The sequence below is a fragment of the Tachyglossus aculeatus genome, chromosome 22, assembly GCF_015852505.1.
Source record: "Tachyglossus aculeatus isolate mTacAcu1 chromosome 22, mTacAcu1.pri, whole genome shotgun sequence".
Classification (NCBI taxonomy): Eukaryota; Metazoa; Chordata; class Mammalia; order Monotremata; family Tachyglossidae; genus Tachyglossus; species Tachyglossus aculeatus.
In genome coordinates, this window is record NC_052087.1 from 3,649,350 (window position 1) to 3,672,259 (window position 22,910).

The following is a 22,910-nucleotide window of genomic DNA, read 5'->3' on the forward strand; positions in this document are numbered from 1 at the left end:
ATAAAAGCAATTGGGTTTTACCCAAGGGTGTGTTAAGATTTGGACAGAACAGTTCTCATTTGTAGCCCTTGAGCTGAAATCAGGCTAGCAACATCTCCACTTTTCACCACATTGCCACTCACCCCGACAGAATACCAGACTCTTACCCTCCCATCAATCAATCATATTTACTCAGTCATTCAATCGATCAAATTGTTGAGCACCTACTGAGTACAAAGCACTGTAATAAGCACTTGGGAGAGTACAACACAATACACAGACACATTCCCTGCTCACAGAGAGTTCCAGCTGGGGTCACTGGTTTTTTGCTTTTTTTTTTTTTACCCCAGATTGGAAATGACTGAAGTAGGGAGCAAGCCGGGAGAGGATGAAAGGGGAGGCATAGGACACACTTGTTTCACAAATTTTATTTTTCAAGCAATAATAATGATGGTATTTGTTAAGCGCTTACTATGTGCCAAGCACTGTTCTGAGCGCTACAACGTTTAACAAAAAAAACTTCTCATTTCTTGAACAATTCCCCCACGCAGAGAGGCGCTTAAGCAATCTCCAGACCCCAAGAGTGAAAACGGGAGGGAAACTACGGTGCACGGCTTTGATTATGTCTCAATGCATCACAGCTGGAATCTGAGGTGAAAGGGAAAATCTGTCAATCAGAGAACAGTCATTGATAGTTAGAACCGTTTTCTACAGCCCAGAGGGCCTTTTCCTCCACGTTTTCAACCCGATTGTCACCGTTACATCCATTAATTAAAAAAAGACAGGAAATATAATAAGCCGGGGAATAGCATCCGTAATGTTACGAGGTAAGGTGTTGGAGAAAACACCTTCGGTATTGGAACTTCTACAAATGAGGTTGCTTAAATGGCCATCGAGTCATTAACAGGGGACAACTAGGGCACACTGATCTAGGCAAGCAATTTCCTCCTGAAAACAGCTCATTAAGCTATCAGTTAGAAGGGGATAAAAGGTTCTCTCATATATTATCTGTAGGTTGAGTGTTGACAGCTGCTTGTCCAGGGGGTTGGAGAAAAGCTTTATGCTACAGTTTGACTTAATGAGGTGACTCAAAATGAAAGACTGTGGTAGCTTGAAGAGGATTTCTGGAGAGCGAACATTAACTTTAATTCCGCGTGCTTGAATTGACAACAAAAATACGGTTATTTGTTTTGAAGTAACTCTTTTTGCTGAAATCTCCATGCTAGCCTCACAAATGGGTTGCTTCGCTTCCCTCCCCTTATTGTGTCTGCAAGAAAACAAACTATTAAGGTATAAAAGCCCCTACCACACACACCCTTTTTAGACGCTTAGTACAGTCTCCTGAACCCAGTAAAGTGCTCGACAACCACCACCGAATGATAACGCTAAATGGCACCCAAACACGTGAATTGGATAGCTGTACTTTGGAAACCCGTGCGGTACGTCTTTCCGTACAACTTCCGGACAATCATTTGTAACTGCTCTTGGCTTTGATTTTGGCCTTCGACTTCACCAGTGGCTCCTTGGATATGTTAGTGCCCGGCTCACCTTTCACCTTGAAGTAAAAGGAAGAATTAAGCAGCGTCTGGACGTATCTTTTCTCGCCAGATCGTCGCGGCCGGGCGTGACGACGGGTTTCCCTCCTGCCCTCGCCTGCGAGGAGGATTTCTGATCCGGAAGGCTCGTCTTCTAGGAGACCCGCGGTCTCCGTGGGCCCTGGCGATCCTCTCCTTCCCGGCACACGCAAATCCAAGGGCTTTTCTTCCGGCTCCTCTTTTCTTTGTCTAAAGAGCAAGAAGGTGGACAGGGCTGGAGAACTAAAGAAGTTCTCTGTCTGACTGGCCTTCTCCTGTGTTGCTACCTGGCTCTTTTTTTTCTTTCTGGTTTTAAAATGATTCAGAAAAAGGCGTTCGAGCTCCTGGGCTTCCTCACCGTCTGGACTCGCCTGCGAAATATCTCTAGAGGGGACGGATCGGTCACACTGTCTCCCACAGCTCGCTCTGGATGAAGGAGGACTTGGGAAGTGCTCGGAGAGGCCCAGACTCCTCGGGACGGGCCCTGGGATGAAAGACTCCTGAGTTTCAAAAACCTCTTGGCTGAGATCAGGGTGACGAGGAGTCTCTTCGGTTCTGGATTTCCTTCTCCGAGAAGGTCTCTTTGCCTTGGGGCCCCGCACACTCAATTCATCTCCCGAGCCATCATCGTGAAATTCTGGGCCGGTGGGAGTGGAGGATAAAAGAAGATCTGTGCCGCTCGGACAGCTGTCCGTTTCAGGGGAGGGGATTCCCGACACCCCGCAGACAGATGCTTCCTTGTGCGATTTCCTGGGCTTCTTGAAACCTGTCAGCGTCCCACCAGCTAATTGGTCTAGAGTAGACTCAAAGTCCCCATGCTGATATGGGGTCTGAGAAGAACCACCTGCTCCTGAAGGGCTCAGCCCATGGCCTGCATCGCCCTCACCAAACTCCGGGCTCGGGAGACGGCCAACACGGGACCCTTTAGGTCTCGGATGGTCCCAGGGGCTTTTTCTAGGGGTCTGGGGGCTTCTGCCAACGCTTCTGGAAGCCGCGTCTGACGGCTGTCCTGGACGGACTTTGCGGCGATCTTTGTCTTTCTTTGTTCTCTTGCCAATTTCAGACACAGATGAACGAGAAAACACCAGGTTCTCTCCACTGCATTTAGTGGAATGAGTAGGCTCCGGAGCTCCTGACCCATCCCCACGGTGCTTGTTTTTAAGCTTTTTGTTCTTTCTGCGAGCCACGGGACTGGAAATATTTGAAACATTCTTCAACAGCCCCTGGTACTCCAAACAAGGCTTCAGAAGATCCTTTTCTTCGCACATCTCAGGCGCGGTCTGCTTAAGCGCATCAACCACGTGAACTTTTTTAGACTTTTTAGTCTTCTGATCTTTCTGGGAGTTTTCCTTGAGGTCATCGGAGTTTCCAAGAAGATAGAGGAATTCCATTTTGGCGTCTGGTGCCCAACTGGAGAGCTGAAAAATAAAAGAAGACAGAGAGCAGTCCACTCAATTCTGTAACAGGTAGAGGTAGGGTTAAGCTGGGAAATCACGGAGTGTTGGGTGACTATGAACTGTGCTCCTTGACTGTCATAATTCAGAACCACCAAGATGCTTTTCAGAGCCAGTATCGAGAGTAAGAGAGGGGCATAGGGAAATAAAGAGAATTTTTTAAAATGGTATTTCTTAAGCGCTTGTGCCTAGCACCTTACTAAGCACTGGGGTAGATAAGGTAAATCAGGTCAGGCACAGTTCCTGTCCCACATGGGGCTCACCAAGTAGGAGGGAGATCTGGTATTGAATCCCCCTTTTACAGATGAGGAAAGTGAGGCACAGAGAAGTGAAGTGAATAGCTAACGTCGTGCAGCAGGCAGGTGGCAGAACTGGGATTTATTTTTTTAATGATATTAAAAAATTTAAAGCTAAGCATTAACTATGTGCCAGGCACTGTACTAAGCCCTGAGGTAGACAAGCTAATCAGGTTGGACAAAGTCCATGTCCCACATGGGGTTCACAGTCTTAATCCCCATTTTTCAGATGAGGTAACTGAACCACAGAAAAGTGAAATGACTTGCCCAAGGTCACAGAGCAGACAAGCGGCAAAGCCGGGATTGGGCCTGCCAATACAGGCCTGTGATCTTTCCACTAGGCCACACTGCTCCTAGGTTTCTTTCTCTTCGTCTCTAGACTATAAGCCCCTTATGAGCAGGGAACTTGTCTGCTAATTCTGTGTTGTATCACATTCTCCCAAGCCTGCTCTGCTTGCACTGCACAGTACAGTGCTCCGCACATTGTCAGCGCTCAATAAATACCATTGATTGATCGATCAATTGATTTCACTCCTCACACCTTTCTCCCGCCCAAGTATTGAGGCTGGGATTTTCCGGTACAGGTCTGAGCTGGGCTGGCATTGGGCAAAAGCAGAAATTGTGAAATGATCAACCCCAGAGTAGCCAGATAAACAGGCAATTCAAAGAAGATCCATTTCCTCCTGGTCCTGAGTACCTGAGACTCTTTGGAGTCCAGCCATCAATCAATCAATCTATTGTCAGTCAATCAATCATCAGTCAATCCTATTTATGGAGTACTTACTGTGTGCAGTGCACTGTACTAAGCGCTTGGGCTGTGAGCCCGTTGTCTTCTAGACTGTGAGCCTGTTGTTGGGTAGGGACCATCTCTATATGTTGCCAACTTGTACTTCCCAAGCGCTTAGTACAGTGCTCTGCACACAGTAAGTGCTCAATAAACACGATTGAATGGATGAATGAATGAATCTAAGAGACACTTTCCCAGCCCACAACAAGCTTACAGTGCTTGGCACATAGTAAGCACTTAAATACCATTATAATTATTATTATTATGATTATGGAGCTCTTACTGTGTGTCAGGCACTGTACTAAGCACTGGGGTAGTTACAAGCTAATCAGGTTGGACACAGTCCTTGTCCCCCATGGGGCTCACAGTCTTTATTCCCATTTCACAGATGAGATAGGTGAGGCACAGAGAAGTGAAGTGACTTGCCCATGGTCACATAGCAGGTAAGTGGCGGAGCCAGGATTCGAACCCCGGTCCTCTGAATCCCAGGCCCCTGCTCTTTCCACTAGGCCATGCTGAGAAAACCAATACAATCAATCAATCAATCAATCGTATTTATTGAGCGCTTACTGTGTGCAGAGCACTGTACTAAGCGCTTGGGAAGTACAAGTCGGCAACACATAGAGACGGTCCCTACCCAACAGCGGGAATACAGAATCGTGGCTCCAAACTAATACAGCAGAAGCAGCCTGGCATAGCAGATAGAGCACGGGCCTAAGAGTCAGAAGGTCACGGGTTCTAATCCTGACTCTGCCACTTGTCCGCTGTGTGGCCCTGGGCAAGCCACTTCACATCTCTGTGCTTCGGTGATTTCATCTGTAAAATGGGGTCCAAGACTGTAAGCCCCATGCGGGACAGGGACTGTGTCCAAACTGATTAACCTGTATCTACCCCAGCGCTTAGAAAAGTGCCTGGCACGTAGTAAGCGCTTAACAAAGGCCGTAATTATTCATTATTATTATTATTATTATGCAATTGGTTATAAGAGGGGGAGGTAAGCATTAAAATAAATTATGGCTAAGGGAAATGGCGGAATATAAGGACGTGGCAGAGTGTCCGGTCAGCAGCAAGCGCAGGTTGGAGGATGGCCGACGGGTCGAACTGCTCCAATTAAAATAAATCAGACCAGGCTGCAAAATACCTCAATAATAATAATATTTTTTTTAAAATGATGGCATTTGTTAAGCGCTTACTATGTGCAAAGCACTGTTCTAAGCGCTGGGGGGATACAAAGTGATCAGGTTGTCCCACATGGGGCTCACAGTCTTAATCCCCGTTTTACAGATGAGGGAACTGAGGCTCAGAGAAGTGAAGTGACTTGCCCAAGGTCACACAGCAGACATGTGGCGGAGCCAGGATTCGAACCCCTGACCTCTGACTCCAAAGCCCGTGCTCTTTCCACTGAGCCACGCTGCTTCTCTAATAATTGTTATATATATATGATATATGATAATAATAATAATTGAGAAACAGTGTTGCATAGTGGAAAGAGCACAGGCTTGGGAGTCAGAGGACGTGGGTTTTAATCCTGCCTCTGACACTTGTCTGTTGTGTGACCTTGGGCAAGCCACTTAACTTCTCTGTGCCTCAATGACCTCATCTGTTAAATGGGGATGAAGACTGTGAGCCCCACGTGGGACAACCTGATTACCTTGTATCTACACTGGCGTTTAGAATAGCGCTTGGCACATAGTAAGCGCTTAACAAATACCATAATTATTATTAATTGCTGCATTTGTTATGCCTTTACTATGTGCCGGGCACTGGGGTGGATACAAGCAAATTGGGTTGGACACAGTTCCTGTCCCACAGGGGGGTTCCCAGTCTCAATCCCCATTTTACAGACAAAGTCACTGAGGCCCAGAGAGATGAAGTGACTTGCCCAAGGCCACACAGCAGACAAGTGACAGAGCCGGAATTAGAACCCATGACTTGCTGACTCCCAAGCTTGTGCTGTATCCACTATGCCACGCTGCTTCCTTCCTTCCTTCCTTCCTTCCTTCCTTCCTTCCTTCCTTCCTTCCTTCCTTCCTTCTCTTTCCTTCCTTCCTTCTCTTTCTTTCTTTCCTTCCTTCCTTCCTTCCTTCCTTCCTTCCTTCCTTCCTTCCTTCCTTCCTTCCTTCCTTCCTTCCTTCCTTCCTTCCTTCCTTCCTTCCTTCCTTCCTTCCTTCCTTCCCTTTCCACTGAGCCACGCTGCTTCTCTGCGTGGAAAGAGCCTGGGCTTTGGAGTCAGAGGTCACGAGTTCAAATCCCGACTCCACCAACTGTCAGCTGTGTGACTTTGGGCAAGTCACTTCACTTCTCTGGGCCTCAGTTCCCTCATCTGTAAAATGGGGAGTAAGACTGTGAGCCCCCCACAGGACAACCTGATCACCTTGTAACCTCCCCAGTGCTTAGAACAGTGTTTTGTACATAGTAAGCACTTAATAAATGTTTGTACGTATTTATTACTCTATTTATTTATTTATTTTACTGGTACATATCTATTCCATTTATTTTATTTTGTTAATATGTTTTGTTTTGTTCTCTGTCTCCCCCTTCTAGACTGTGAGCCCACTGTTGGGTAGGGACCGTCTCTATATGTTGCCGACTTGTACTTCCCAAGCGCTTAGTACAGTGCTCTGCACACAGTAAGCGCTCAATAAATACGACTGAATGAATGAATGAATGAAGGAATGAAGGAGTGGATTGGGCTCTTTGAAATCCCAGCTCACTTTCAGGTTCCTGGAGAACGCACAGTGACTCCCTAATGGGATCCTTTTCAAGGCATCTTGAGGTTTTTGACTGAGGGGACAAAGCGCTTAGTACAATGCTCTGCGCACAGTAAGTGCTCAATAAATACAACTGAATGAATGAATGAATATTAGGAGCTCTACCTTGTGTTTCTCTGAATCTTCCTCACAGCTGCGGGGCCGGGCCGGGGCTCGGCTGGCGAGTCAGAGACCTGGGTTCTAGGCTCAGCTCTGCCGCTTGCTGTGTGACTTTGGGCAAACCACTTAACTTCTCTGGGCCTCAGTTTCCTCCACTGTAAAATGGGGATTCAATTCCTATTCTGCCTTCTATTTAGACTGTGAGCCCCACGGGGGACAGGGACTGTGTCTTATCTAATGAGCTTGTACGTACCCAAGCATTCAGCAGAGGGCTTAACACAAAGTAGGCGCTAAACCAATATCATTATTATTATTATCACTACTACTCTGTAATTGTTGAGAAGTTGAGGGGGCAGAATCGAAAACCCTGGCCTTCATTTCAGCAAAAATGGGCTCGGCAATAATAATAATTAATTATGGTACTTGTTATGTGCTTACTATGTGCCAAGCACTGTTCTAAGCACTGGGGTAGATTCAAGGTAGTCACGCTGGACACAGAAAGAGTGGTGCAGCTTCCTGGTCCAAAACCCAACTTAGTTTAAAATAGTAATAACTGTGGTATTTGTTAAGTACCTACTATGTGCCAAGCCCCGGAGTTGATACAATAAAACTCATCCCAGGCCAGTCCCAACTCATCCCAGCCCCTGCTGAGCCCCAACTCATCCCAGCCCCTGCCCAGCCCCAATAATAAGAATAATGGTATTTGTAATAAATTTGTAATTTGTAATAAAGAATAAAGGTATTTGTTATGTGCTCTCTATGTGCCAGGCACTATACTAAGTGCTAGGGTGGATACAAGCAAATCAGGTTGGACACAGTACCTGTCCAGGATGGGGCATTTTAGAGATTTTACATTTACATTTTTACCCATTTTACAGATGAGGTAACTGAGGCACAAATAAATTAAGTGACTCATCCAAGGCCACCCAGCAGATAAGTGGCGGAGCTGGGATTCGAACCCATGACCTTCCGACTCTCAGGCCCAAGTTCAATCCACTATGCCATGATGTGGGTAGAGTAATATTTTTTTTTAATTGGTATTTGTTAAGCGCTTACTATGTGCCGGGCACTGTACTAAACACTGGGATAGATACAAACTCCCAGCCCAGCCCCCGCAGTCTAGCCCCTGCTGAGCCCCAACTCATCCCAGCCCACCTCCAGCCCCCTCAGCCCAGCCCCTGCCCAGTCCCAACTCATCCCTGCCCAGCCCTAACTCATCCCAGCTCAGCCCACCCTAATTTAGCTCAGCCCAGCCCACCCCCAACCCCAACTCACCCCAGCCCCAACTCATCCCAGCCCAGCCCACCCCCAGCCTAGCCCCAACTCACCCCAGCCCACCCCCACCTAGCCCAGCCCCTGCCCAGCCCTAACTCATCCCAGCCCAGCCCCTGCCCAGCCCTAACTCATCCCAGTTCAGCCCACCCCCAAATTTAGCTCAGCCCAGCCCACCCCCAGCCCCAACTCACCCCAGCCCCAACTCATCCCAGTCCAACCCACCCCCAAATTTAGCTCAGCCCAGCCCACCCCCAGCCTAGCCCCAACTCACCCCAGCCCACCCCACCTAGCCCAGCCCCTGCCCAGCCCCAACTCATCCCAGCCCAGCCCACCCCCAGCCCCAACTCATCCCAGCCCACCCCCAGCCCAGCCCCAACTCACCCCAGCCCCCCCAACCTAGCCCAGCCCCTGCCCAGCCCTAACTCATCCCAGTTCAGCCCACCCCCAAATTTAGCTCAGCCCAGCCCACCCCCAGCCCCAACTCACCCCAGCCCCAACTCATCCCAGTCCAACCCCCCCCCAAATTTAGCTCAGCCCAGCCCACCCCCACCTCAACCCAGCCCACCCCACCTAGCCCTAACTCATCCCAGCCCAGCCCACCCCCAGCCCCAACTCACCCCAGCCCACCCCCACCTAACCCAGCCCCTGCCCAGCCCTAAATCATCCCAGCCCAGCCCCTGCCCAGCCCTAACTCATCCCAGTTCAGCCCACCTCCAAATTTAGACCAGCCCACCCCCAGCCCCAACTCCCCCCAGCCCAGCCCCAACTCATCCCAGTCCAGCCCACCCCCAAATTTAGCTCAGCCCAGCCCACCCCCAACTCAACCCAGCCCACCCCACCTAGCCCAGCCCCTGCCCAGCCCTAACTCAGCTCAGCCCAGCCCAGCCCACCCCCAGCCCCAACTCATCCCAGCCCACCCCCACCTAGCCCAGCCCCTGCCCAGCCCTAACTCATCCCAGTTCAGCCCACCCCCAAATTTAGCCCAGCCCACCCTCAGCCCCAACTCACCCCAGCCCCAACTCATCCCAGTCCAACGCACCCCCAAATTTAGCTCAGCCCAGCCCACCCCCAGCCTAGCCCCAACTCAACCCAGCTCACCCCACCTAGCCCAGCCCCTGCCCAGCCCTAACTCATCCCAGCCCAGCCCCTGCCCAGCCCCAACTCATCCCAGTCCAGCCCACCCCCAGCCCCAACTCACCCCATCCCCTGCCCATCCCCAACTCACCCCAGCCCAGCCCACCCCCCCATTTAGCTCAGCCCAGCCCACCCCCACCTAGCCCAGCCCCTGCCCAGCCCCAACTCACCCCAGCCCAGCCCCTGCCCAGCTCCAACTCACCCCAGCCCAGCCCCTGCCCATCCCCAACTCATCCCAGCCCAGTCCACCCCCTCACCCAGCCCAGGTCCTGCCCAGCCCACCCCCAACCCAGCCCCAACTCATCCCACCTCATCCCAGCCCCTCTCACCTGGTCCTCGGGGAGTCTGCCCTCCGGCTGGCAGAGGAGAGGGGGCCTGGGGGCACCTTCTGGCAGGGTGGCAAGGTGGTCTCCCTGGGAACAGACACACGTGGCCTTTAGCTTCCCAAACCACTGGGCCTGGGGGCTGCCCCAGGGCCACGAGGTGGGCCTCGGCGGGTGCCCCCCACCCGGTCAACGGCCCGGGGAGGGGTCAGGGGGAGGGAGAGGGGTGGCTGGGGGGGGGGTGCCCCCCTAATACCTGCTGGTCCGGGTGGGGAGGTGGAGGGGCCTGGCACGAAGAGGTGGACGAAGGGATGGACGAAAAGGTAGAAAAAGGGATGGACGGAAGGTGGGACAAAGGAGGGAAAGAGAGGACCCAGGCCGGGCAGGGGGCGGGGGCAGCGGGGGCAGGGGGCAGCCGGGGGGAGGGCCACGGCTTGGGCGGGGTCCTTCCTTCCTTCATCCATTCAGTCAGGCCGATTTATTGAGCGCTTACTGGGTGCAGAGCGCTGGACTAAGCGCTGAGCACTGTAGAGAAGCAGCGTAGCCCAGTGGAAAGAGCGCCGGCTCTGGAGTCAGGGGTCATGGGTTCAAATCCCGGCTCCTCCAATTCAATCAATCGTATTTATTAAGCGCTTACTGTGTGCAGAGCACTGGACTAGGCGCCTGGGAAGTACAAGCTGGCCACATATAGAGGAGGAGCCCCCTTTTAGACTGTGGGCCCACTGTTGGGTGGGGACTGTCTCTATATGTTGCCAACTTGGACTTCCCAAGCGCTTAGTACAGTGCTCTGCACATAGTAAGCGCTCAATAAATACGATTGATGATGATGATGTTTATTCTATTTATTTTATTTGGTTTATATGTTTTGTTTTGTTGTCTGTCTCCCCCTTCTAGACTGTGAGCCCGCTGTTGGGTAGGAACCGTCTCTATATGTTGCCAACTTGGACTTCCCAAGCGCTTAGTACAGTGCTCTGCACACAGTAAGCGCTCAATAAATACGATTGATGATGATGATATAGAGACGGTCCCTACCCGACAGTGGGCAGTTGTCAGCTGGGTGACTTTGGGCGAGTCGCTTCACTTCTCTGGGCCTCAGTGGCCTCATCGGGAAAATAATAATAATAATGGCATTTATTAAGCACTTACTATGGGCAAAACACTGTTCTAAGCTCTGGGGTGTATACAAAGTGATCAGGTTGTCCCATGGGGGGCTCACAGTCTTAATCCCCATTTTACAGATGAGGTCACTGAGGCCCAGAGAAGTGAAGTGACTTGCCCAAAGTCACACAGCTGGCAATTGGCAGAGCCGGGACTTGAACCCATGACCTCTGACTCCAAAGCCCGTGCTGTTTCCCACTGAGCCATGGGACTTAAAGACTGTGAGCCCCCCGTGGGATAACCTGATCACTTTGTAACCTCCCCAGCGCTTAGAACAGTGTTTTGCACATAGTAAGAGCTTAAAAAATGCCATCATCATTATCACTATTATTACTAAGCACGGCAGAGAAGCATTGTGACTCAGTGGAAAGAGCGCGGGCTGTGGAATCAGGGGTCATGGGTTCAAATCCCGGCTCCTCCTATTGTCGGCTGGGTGACTTTGGGCAAGTCACTTCACTTCTCTGGGCCTCAGTTCCCTCTTCTGTGAAATGGGGATGAAGACCTCTGTGGGACAACCTGATCACCTGTAACCTCCCCAGCGCTTAGAACAGTGCTTTGCACATGGTAAGCGCTTAATAAGTGCCATTATTATTATTATTACTAAGCGCTTGCACTGGGCTAAGCTCTTACAGCCGGGCCAGAGGTCAGCGTGGAGGGAGGGGGATGCCAGGGTCAGGGGGCAGAGAGGAGGGGGGCAGGGGCAGCAAAGGGGGTGGGGTCAAGGGTCAACGAGGGGGTCAGGGGTCAGCAGGGGCCGGAATAATAATAATCATAATGATGGTATTTGTTAAGCAGAGAAGTCGCGTGGCTCAGTGGAAAGAGCAGGGGCTTGGAAGTCAGAGGTCATGGGTCCGAATCCCGGCTCCGCCACTTGTCAGCTGTGTGACTCTGGGCGAGTCGCTTCACTTCTCTGGGCCTCAGTTACCTCATCTGTAAAACGGGGATTAAGACCGTGAGCCCCCCCGTGGGACAACCTGATCACTTTATATACACCCCAGAGCTTAGAACAGTGCTTCGCACATAGTAAGTGCTTAACAAATGCCATCATTATTATTATTATTAAGCGCTTACTATGTGCCAAGCACTGTTCTAAGCGCTGGGGAAGATACAAAGTAATCAAGTTGTCCCACGCGGGGCTCAGGGGCTTGGGCCCCCGGGGTTTGGCCTTGGTTCCGCAGGCCCCAGGGGGTCCGTATCCAGCCCCCTGCCCCCCAGTCCATCCTCACGTCCCCCTCAACTCAGGGTCCCCCTAAGAATAGCCCCCCACCCTGCCCCGGACCAGGCAGCTGACTCTGTTAATAAGAATAATCCTGGTATTTGTTAAGCGCTTACTGTGGGCCAGGCACTGAACTAAGCGCCGGGGTGGAGACAAGCAAATCAGGTTGGACACAGTCCCTGTCCCGCATGGGGCTCCCAGTCTTCATCCCCATTTTACAGAGGAGGTTAACTGAGGCCCAGGGAAGTGAAGCGACTTGTCCAAGGCCACGCAGCAGACATGAGATTGGAACCCACGACCGTTTAACTCCCGGGCTCGTGCTCAATCCATTGTGCCACGCTCTGTTGTTTCGCATTCATTCATTCATTCGATCGTATTTATTGAGCGCTTACTGTGTGCAGAGCACTGTACTAAGCGCTTGGGAAGTATAACTTGGCAACACATTGATTGCTTGAGAGAAGCTAATAATCATAACGGTCTTTGTTAAGCACTTACTATGTGCCCGGCACCGTCCTAAGGGCTGGGTTTGGACACAGTCCCCGCCCCACATGGGGCTCACAGCCTTAATCTCCATTTTGCAGATGGGGGAACCAAGGAACAGAGACATTAAGCGACTTCCCGAGGTCACACAGCAGACCAGCGGCAGACCCGGGATTAGAACCTGTGATCTTCCGACTCTGAGGCCCTTGCTCTACCCGCTGTGCTGCTTCAATGGCCCGAGGATCCCACCCGGATGGCGACTGTTTCAAGGCAAGCTACCCTGGGACAATCCCTGGATCTCTCGGCGTCTCAGTTCTTGCCCCTGGAAAGGGAGACTAGCCCCCTAAAATCCAATTTTCCCACCTTGGGTAGTAGGGACCGTCTCTATATGTTGCCAACTTGTACTTCCCAAGCGCTTAGTACAGTGCTTTGCACACAGTAAGTGCTCAATAAATACGATTGATTGATTGATTGATTGACAGGCTGCCAGAACCCTGCAGCCCATATGCGATCAAGTAACGGTGCAGATTGTTTACTACGTACCAAGCACTGTGTTGAGTGCTGGGTTAGAGTCACGGTATTCAGGTCACTAAAAAAAAAGTCATTAAAATGGGAAATTCCACCCCAAATCTAGGATGGGAGGGTGCTTTTTTAGGCTGCTGTTGCTTCAGTATTTATTTATTTATCTATTTATTTATATTCATGTCTTTCTCCCCCTCTAGACCGCGAGCTTGCCGTGGGCAGGAACGTGCCTGTTGTTCTATTGTACTCTCCCAAGCTCTTAGTACACGGTAAGCGCTCCGTAAATACGATCGAATGAATGAAAGAACAGCAAGGATTAGTGATATTTATTGGTACCAATGGTATTTATTGAGGGTTTGCCGCACGCAGAGCACTGTACTGACTACTTGGGAGAGAACAATGCAGCAGAGTTGGTACTTGCCGCAACAAGCTTAAAGTCTCGAGGGGAAGACGGACATTAATTTATTTTAAATGACAGATATGGACATAAATCCTGTGGGATTTAGGGTGGGGTGAATATGAAGTGCTCACAGGGCACACGTCTAAGTGCTAGAGAGGGAGAAGGGGAAATGGGGTTCTGAATCAACAGAGCTGATTTTCCATTCCCTGCCCACTGTGATCTTTTAGACTGTAAGCCCACTGTTGGGTAGGGACCGTCTCTATATGTTGCCATCTTGTACTTGCCAAGCGCTTAGTACAATGCTCTGCACACAGCAAGCGCTCAATAAATATGATTGATTGATTGATTGATCTTACACTCCAGTGGCAAACCCTCCACAGCCAGAGGCACAGTGTTTATTTTATTTTATTTTTTTACTCATACTTGTCCAGCCCTTTACGATGATCCAAGCACTGTTCCAAGTGTTGGGGTAGAACAAGTTAATCGGGTTGAATGCAGTCCATGACCCACGTTTTAATCCCCGTTTCACAGAGGAGGTAACTGAGGCCCAGAGAAATGAAGCGACTTGCCCAAGGTCACACAGCAGGCAAGTAGCGGAGCTGGGATTAGAACCCAGGTCCGGGCCCGGGCTCTTTCCACCGGGCCACGCTGCCGTGTCCTGGGAGAGCTGCCGTGGGGCGAGAAACTCTGAGGTTTTCCAACAGACCTCTCTCCCAGTAGTTGAATTTTTCCCATCCCAATCCAAGAGGCACGAGAGCGGGAAAGGGGAGGGATTTGAGGATTGAAAGCTACTCTCCACCGGACCACCCATGAGCTACGTGGATTTGGGAAGCAGTGTGGCTCAGTGGAAAGAGCCTGGGCTTGGGAGTCCGGGGTCATGGGTTCTAATCCCAGCTCCGCCACTTGTCTGCTGGGTGACTTTGGGCAAGTCACTTCACTTCTCTGGGCCTCAGTTGCCTCATCTGTGAAACGGGGATGAAGACTGTGAGCCCCCCGTGGGACGGCCTGATTACCTTGTAACCTCCCCAGTGCTTAGAACAGTGCTTTGCACATAGTAAGCGCTTAATAAATGCCATTATTATTATTATTATTATTATTTGGGGCTCGGCAGGAGAGCCGACCGACGCTGGAGGTTTTCATGAAGTGGGGAGACGCGGAGAATGGCATTTTCGAAAAATGATTCAGGAGCAGAGTGGAAGCGAGGAGGTGAAGAGGGGAGGGGCGGGTGATGACAAGGTTAATTGAGAAGCAGCATGGCGTGATGGATAGAGCATGGGCCCGGAAGTCGGGAGGTCCTGGGTTCTAATCCCGGATCTGCCCCTTGTCTGCTGGGTGACCTTGGGCGAGTTTCGAAAACGCCATTCTCCATGTCTCCCCACTTCATGAAAACCTCCAACGTCAGTCAGCTCTCTCTCCTACCGAGCCCCAAATCCATCATCATCATCATCATCAGTCGCATTTATTGAGCGCTTACTATGTGCAGAGCACTGTACTAAGCGCTTGGGAAGTACAAATTGGCAACATATCCAACAAATCCACACAGCTCATGGGTGGTCAGGCGACCTGATCACCTTGTAACCTCCCCAGCGCTTAGAACAGTGCTTGGCACATAGTAAGCGTTTAATAAATACCATTATTATTATTATTATTATTACAGCTTTGAACGTTGGGAACCCTGACTCTTTTCCATTCCCTCCAACTATCCGACTCGGAGAAGCAGCGTGGCTTAATGGAAAGCTCCCGGGCCTGGGACTCAGAGGACCTGGGTTCTAATCCCAGCTCCACCACGTCTGCTGTGTGACCGTGGGCCAGTCACTTTACTTCTCTGCGCCTCAGTTCCGTCATCCGTAAAATGGGGATGAAGACTGTGAGCCCCATGTGGGACAAGGACTGTGTCAACCTGATTAGCTTATATCTTGCTCAGCGCTCAGTACAGTGCCTGGCACGTCGTGAGCCCTTTCGGCTCACCCATTCTCTCGCCATTCCTGATGGTGACCCTCCAACTCTACCTGGCCCCACAACTCAGCCATCCCAGCAAGAGGAATTTTCCTGTCCACTTTAATAAAATAATAATAATAATAATGGTATTTGTTAAGCGCTTCCTGTGTGCCATGTACTGTTCTAAGCGCTGGGGTAATAATAATAATAATAATAATAATAATAATAATAATAATAATAATGGCATTTGTTAAGTGCTTACTATGTGCAAAGCACTGTACTGAGCACTGGGGAGGATACAAGGTGATCACGTTGTCCCACGTAGGGCTCACAGTCTTAATCCCCATTTTCCAGATGAGGTAACTGAGGCTCAGAGAAGTGAAGTGACTTGCCCAAGGTCACACAGCAGACATGTGGCCCTACTGAGAGCTCACCTCCTCCAGGAGGCCTTCCCAGACTGAGCCCCCTCCTTCCTCTCCCCCTCGTCCCCCTCTCCATCCCCTCCGCCTTACCTCCTTCCCTTCCCCACAGCACCTGTATATATGTATATATGTTTGTATGTATTTATTACTCTATTTATTTTCCTTATGCATATTTATTCTATTTATTTTATTCTGTTAATATGTTTTGTTTTGTTGTCTGTCTCCCCCTTCTAGACTGTGAGCCCACTGTGAGCCCAACTTGTACTTCCCAAGCACTTAGTACAGTGCTCTGCACACAGTAAGCGCTCAGTAAATACGATTGAATGAATGCATGAATGTGGGGGGAGCCGGGATTAGAACCCACGACCTCTGACTCCCAAGCCCGGGCTCTTTCCACCGAGCCACGCTGCTTCACTTTGTCTCCCCTCTCCTCCCTGGCTGGAGTTCATTGGTTTTGTTCTCTGTCTCAATCAATCAATCAATCATATTTATTGAGCGCTTACTATGTGCAGAGCACTGTACTAAGCGCTTGGGAAGTACAAATTGGCAACATATAGAGACAGTCCCTACCCAACAGTGGGCTCACAGTCTAAAAGGGGGAGACAGAGAAAAAAAAACAACAAAAAACAGTGCTTGGCACATAGTAAGTGCTTAATAAATGCCTTTTTCTAGACTGTGAGCCCACTGTTGGGTAGGGACTGTCTCTATATGTTGCCAATTTGTACTTCCCAAGCGCTTAGTACAGCGCTCTGCACATAGTAAGCGCTCAATAAATACGATTGATTGATTGATTGATCATCATCAATCGTATTTATTGAGCGCTTACTGTGTGCAGAGCGCTGTACTAAGCGCTTGGGACAAATAGCATGCTCTTCCAGGACGTCCTGGCTTCGGAGTTTCCAATCCAAGGGGGCAAGCGAGTGAGCAGGGGAAGATGAGCAGGTTGCGATAACTAGCAATAAATTACCAATAGAACGACACACGCCTGAATACCGGGGTGGCTATACGGGTTTAAATAAAAGAGGGGTTTTCAGAAGGCCTTTGAGCCCACTGTCGGGGGAGACGGAGAACAAAACCAAACCTACTTGCCTGCTCTGTGACCTTGGGCAAGTCAATTCACCTCTCTGGGCCTCAGTTTCCTCATCCATAAACTACAGAAGGCCCCCCTCCTCCAAGAGGCCTTCCCAGACTAAGCCCCCCTTTTCCTCGGCCCCGTCACTGTTGCCCCAACTCGCTCCCTTTGCTCCAAGCTGTGTGACTTTACCTGTATATACGTATATATGTTTGTACATATTTATTACTCTATTTTTTTATTTATTTTACCTGTGCATATCTATTCTATTTATTTTATTTTGTTAGTATGTTTGGTTTTTTTTGTCTGTCTCTCCCTTTTAGACTGTGAGCCCAATGTTGGGTAGGGACCGTCTCTGTATGTTGCCAATTTGTACTTCCCAAGCGCTTAGTACAGTGCTCTGCACATAGTAAGCGCTCAATAAATATGATTGATTGATTGATTTGGGCAAGTCACTTTTCTTACCGCCTTCCCTTTCCCACAGCACCTGTATATATGTATGTATGTTTGTACATATTTATTAGTCTATTCATTTTACTTGTACATATCTATTCTATTTATTTTATTTTGTTGGTATGTTCGGTTTTTTTTCTCCGTCTCCCCCTTTTAGAGTGTGAGCCCACTGTTGGGTAGGGACCGTCTCTGTATGTTGCCAAGTTGTACTTCCCAAGCGCTTAGTACAGTGCTCTGCACACAGTAAGCACTCAATAAATACGATTGATTGATTGATTCTCTGGGCCTCAGTTACCTCATCTGGAAAATGGGGATTACGACTGTGAGCCCCCCGTGGGACAACCTGATCACCTTGTAACCTCCCCAGCGCTTAGAACAGTGCTTTGCACATAGTAAGCGCTTAATGAATGCCATCATTATTATTATTACTCATTCATTCATTCAATCATATTTATTGAGCGCTTACTGTGTGCAGAGCACTGTACTAAGCGCTTGGGAAGTACAAGTTGGCAGCATGTAGAGACGGTCCCTACCCACTCCCCGCCTCACGGCACTTGTGTATAGATCAATCAATCGTATTTATTGAGCGCTTACTGTGTGCGGAGCACTGTATAGATGCACTTAAAACAGTGCCCAGCGCTTAGAACAGTGCTTTGCACATAGTAAGCACTTAATAAGTACTTCCCATGCGCTTAATACAGTGCTCTGCACACAGTAAGTGCTCAATAAATACGATTGAATGAATGAATAAATTCCATTATTATTATTATTATTATTATGTACATATCTATAATTCTATTTATATTAAAGCCTATTTACTTGCTCCGATGTGTATACATCTATAATTCTATCTATATTGATGCCTGTTTGCTTGTTTTAATAAGGAATGAATTTGTTAAGCGCTTACTATGTACCAAGCACTGTTCTAAGCGCTGTCTCCCCTCTTCTAGACTCTGAGCCGGGTGTGGGCAGGGATTGTCTCTATTTGTTGCTGAATTGTAATAATAATAATAATAATAATAATAATAATAATAATAATAATAATGGTATTTGTTAAGCGCTTACTATGTGCAAAGCACTGTTCTAAGCGCTTGGGGAGGTTGCAAGGTGATCAGGTTGTCCCACGGGGAGCTCACAGTTTTCATGCCCATTTTGCAGATGAGGTAACTGAGGCACAGAGAAATTAAGTGACTTGCCCAAAGTCACACAGCTGACTTGTAATAATAATAATAATAATAATGGTATTTGTTAAGCGCTTACTATGTGCAAAGCACTGTTGTAAGCGCTTGGGGAGGTTACAAGGTGATCAGGTTGTCCCATGGGGAGCTCACAGTTTTAATGCCCATTTTGCAGATAAGGTAACTGAGGCACAGAGAAATTAAGTGACTTGACCAAAGTCACACAGCTGACTTGTAATAATAATAATAATGATGGTATTTGTTAAGCGCTTACTATGTGCAAAGCACTGTTCTAAGCGCTTGGGGAGGTTACAAGGTGATCAGGTTGTCCCACGGGGAGCTCACAGTTTTCATGCCCATTTTACAGATGAGGTAACTGAGGCACAGAGAAATTAAGTGACTTGCCCAAAGTCACACAGCTGACTTGTAATAATAATAATAATAATAATGGTATTTGTTAAGCGCTTACTATGTGCAAAGCACTGTTCTAAGCGCTTGGGGAGGTTACAGGGTGATCAGGTTGTCCCACGGGGAGCTCACAGTCTTAATGCCCATTTTACAGATGAGGTAACTGAGGCACAGAGAAATTAAGTGACTTGCCCAAAGTCACACAGCTGACCTGTACTTTCCAGGAGCTTAGTAAAGTGGTCTGCACACAGTAATTGCTCAGTAATTGTGGCGCAGTGGGAAGAGCCCGGGCTTTGGAGTCAGAGGTCCTGGGTTCGAATCCCGGCTCCACCAATTGTCAGCCGTGTGACTTTGGGCAAGTCACTTCACTTCTCTGGGCCTCAGTTACCGCATCTGTAAAATGGGGATTAAGACTGTGAGCCCCCCCCCATGGGACAACCTGATCACCCTGTAACCTCCCCAGCGCTTAGTACAGTGCTTTGCACATAGTAAGCGCTTAACAAATACCATTATTATTATTATTATTACAATTCAGCAACAAATAGAGACAATCCCTGCCCACACCCGGCTCAGAGTCCAGAAGGGGAAAGACAGCGCTTAGAACAGTGCTTGGTGCATAGTAAGCGCTTAACAAATTCCCCACTTTCCAGATGAGGGAACTGAGGCCCAGAGAAGTGAAGTGACTTGCCCGAAGTCACACAGCGGGCAATCGGCGGAGCCGGGATTTGAACCCATGACCTGGGACTCCAAAGCCCGGGCTCTTCCCACTGAGCCACGCTGACTGAATGACTGAATAAAGATTCATTCAATCGTACTTATTGAGCGCTTACTGTGTGCAGGGGACTGTACTAAGCGCTTGGGAAGTCCAAGTTGGCAACATAGAGAGAAGGTACCGACCCAACAGTGGGCTCACAGTCTAGAAGGGGAGATTGTAACTGAATTGTACTTTCAAGGCGCTTAGTACAGTGCTGCGCAAGTAGTGAGCCCGTCTTCTAGACTGTGAGCCCGTTGTTGGGTAGGGACCGTCTCTATATGCTGCCAACTTGGACTTCCCAAGCGCTCAGTACAGTGCCCTGCACACAGTAAGCGCTCAATAAATACGATTGAATGACTGCATGAATATTTGTTGCCGGACTGTACTTTCCAGGCGTTTAGTACAGCGCTCTACACGCAGTAAGTGCTCAATAAATGTGAGTGAATGACTATTGATTGCTGAATTGTACTTTCCAGGTGCTCAATACAGTGTTCTACACAAGTAAGCGCTCAGTAAATAGGACTGAATGACTGCATGAATATTTGTTGCCGAACTGTACTTTCCAGGCGCTTAGTACAGCGCTCTACACGCGGTAAGCGCTCAGTAAATGCGAGTGAATGACTATTGATTGCTGAATTGTACTTTCCAGGTGCTTAATACAGTGTTCTGCACAAGTAAGCGCTCAGTAAATAGGACTGAATGACTGCATGAATATTTGTTGCCGAACTGTACTTTCCAGGCGCTTAGTACAGCGCTCCACATGCAGTAAGCGCTCAATAAATACAATTGAATGAATATTGATTGCTGACTTGTACTTTCCAGGTGCTTAATACAGTGTTCTGCACAAGTAAGCGCTCAGTAAATAGGACTGAATGACTACATGAATATTTGTTGCCGAACTGTACTTTCCAGGTGCTTAGTACAGCGCTCTACACGCGGTAAGCGCTCAATAAATGCGAGTGAATGACTATTGATTGCTGAATTGTACTTTCCAGGTGCTCAATACAGTGTTCTGCACAAGTAAGCGCTCAGTAAATACGACTGAATGACTGCATGAATATTTATTGCCGAACTGTACTTTCCAGGCGTTTAGTACAGCGCTCTACACGCGGTAAGCGCTCAATAAATGGGAGTGAATGACTATTGATTGCTGAATTGTACTTTCCAGGTGCTCAATACAGTGTTCTACACAAGTAAGCGCTCAGTAAATAGGACTGAATGACTGCATGAATATTTGTTGCTGAACTGTACTTTCCAGGCGCTCAGTACAGCGCTCCGCACGCAGTAAGCGCTCAATAAATACGATTGAATGAATACTGATTGCTGAATTGTACTTTCCAGGTGCTTAATACAGTGTTCTACACACAAGTAAGCGCTCAGTAAATATGATTGAATGACTGCATGAATATTTGTTGCAGAACTGTACTTTCCAGGCGCTCAGTACAGCGCTCCGCACGCAGTAAGCGCTCAATAAATGGGAGTGAATGAATGATTGCTGAATTGTACTTTCCAGGTGCTTAATACAGTGTTCTGCACAAGTAAGCGCTCAGTAAATAGGACTGAATGACTGCATGAATATTTGTTGCCGGACTGTACTTTCCAGGCGTTTAGTACAGCGCTCCACACGCAGTAAGTGCTCAATAAATGCGAGTGAATGAATATTGATGGCTGAATTGTACTTTCCAGGTGCTCAATACAGTGTTCTGCACAAGTAAGCACTCAGTAAATAGGACTGAATGACTGCATGAATATTTGTTGCCGAACTGTACTTTCCAGGCGCTTAGTACAGCGCTCCACATGCAGTAAGCGCTCAATAAATACAATTGAATGAATATTGATTGCTGAATTGTACTTTCCAGGTGCTTAATACAGTGTTCTACACAAGTAAGCGCTCAGTAAATAGGACTGAATGACTGCATGAATATTTGTTGCCAAACTGTACTTTCCAGGCGCTCATTACAGCGCTCCGCACGCAGTAAGCGCTCAATAAATGTGAGTGAATGACTATTGATTGCTGAATTGTACTTTCCAGGTGCTTAATACAGTGTTCTGCACAAGTAAGCGCTCAGTAAATAGGACTGAATGACTGCATGAATATTTGTTGCCGAACTGTACTTTCCAGGCGTTTAGTACAGCGCTCCGCATGCAGTAAGCGCTCAATAAATGGGAGTGAATGACTATTGATTGCTGAATTGTACTTTCCAGGTGCTTAATACAGTGTTCTACACACAGTAAGCGCTCAGTAAATAGGACTGAATGACTGCATGAATATTTGTTGCCGGACTGTACTTTCCAGGCGTTTAGTACAGCGCTCCACTCGCAGTAAGCGCTCAATAAATGGGAGTGAATGACTATTGATTGCTGAATTGTACTTTCCAGGTGCTTAATACAGTGTTCTACACACAGTAAGCGCTCAGTAAATAGGACTGAATGACTGCATGAATATTTGTTGCCGAACTGTACTTTCCAGGCGCTCAGTACAGCGCTCTGCATGCAGTAGGTGCTCAATAAATACGATTGAATGAATATTGATTGCTGAATTGTACTTTCCAGGTGCTTAATACAGTGTTCTGCACAAGTAAGCGCTCAATAAATACGATTGAAAGACTGCATGAATATTTGTTGCCGGACTGTACTTTCCAGGCGTTTAGTACAGCGCTCCGCACGCAGTAAGCGCTCAATAAATGTGAGTGAATGACTATTGATTGCTGAATTGTACTTTCCAGGTGCTTAATACAGTGTTCTGCACAAGTAAGCGCTCAGTAAATAGGACTGAATGACTGCATGAATATTTGTTGTCGAACTGTACTTTCCAGGCGCTTAGTACAGCGCTCCGCACGCAGTAAGCGCTCAATAAATGCGAGTGAATGACTATTGATTGCTGAATTGTACTTTCCAGGTGCTCAATACAGTGTTCTGCACAAGTAAGCGCTCAGTAAATAGGACTGAATGACTGCATGAATATTTGTTGCTGAACTGTACTTTCCAGGCGCTTAGTACAGCGCTCCGCACGCAGTAAGCGCTCAATAAATACGATTGAATGACTATTGATTGCTGAATTGTACTTTCCAGGTGCTCAATACAGTGTTCTAAACAAGTAAGCGCTCAGTAAATAGGACTGAATGACTGCATGAATATTTGTTGCTGAACTGTACTTTCCAGGCGCTTAGTACAGCGCTGTGCACACAGTAAGCGCTCACTAAATATGATTGAATGA

General features: G+C 48.4%; 1 protein-coding gene across 1 annotated transcript; it reads right to left on the reverse strand.

Annotated features, from left to right (window-relative positions):
- Positions 1-686: 686 nt before the first annotated feature.
- LOC119943921 lies at positions 687-9,766 on the reverse strand. Its single transcript, XM_038765127.1, has 2 exons — positions 9,699-9,766; positions 687-2,971 (listed from the first exon to the last, which is right to left on the reverse strand). The coding sequence occupies exon 2, from the start codon at positions 2,942-2,944 to the stop codon at positions 1,448-1,450; it is 1,497 nt and encodes a 498-aa protein (XP_038621055.1). The 5' UTR covers positions 2,945-2,971; positions 9,699-9,766; the 3' UTR covers positions 687-1,447.
- Positions 9,767-22,910: the final 13,144 nt, after the last annotated feature.

Excerpts from the sequence above, each read along its gene's own strand:
- LOC119943921 (XM_038765127.1), bottom strand. The coding sequence starts at position 2,944 with ATGGAATTCCTCTATCTTCTTGGAAACTCCGATGACCTCAAGGAAAAC.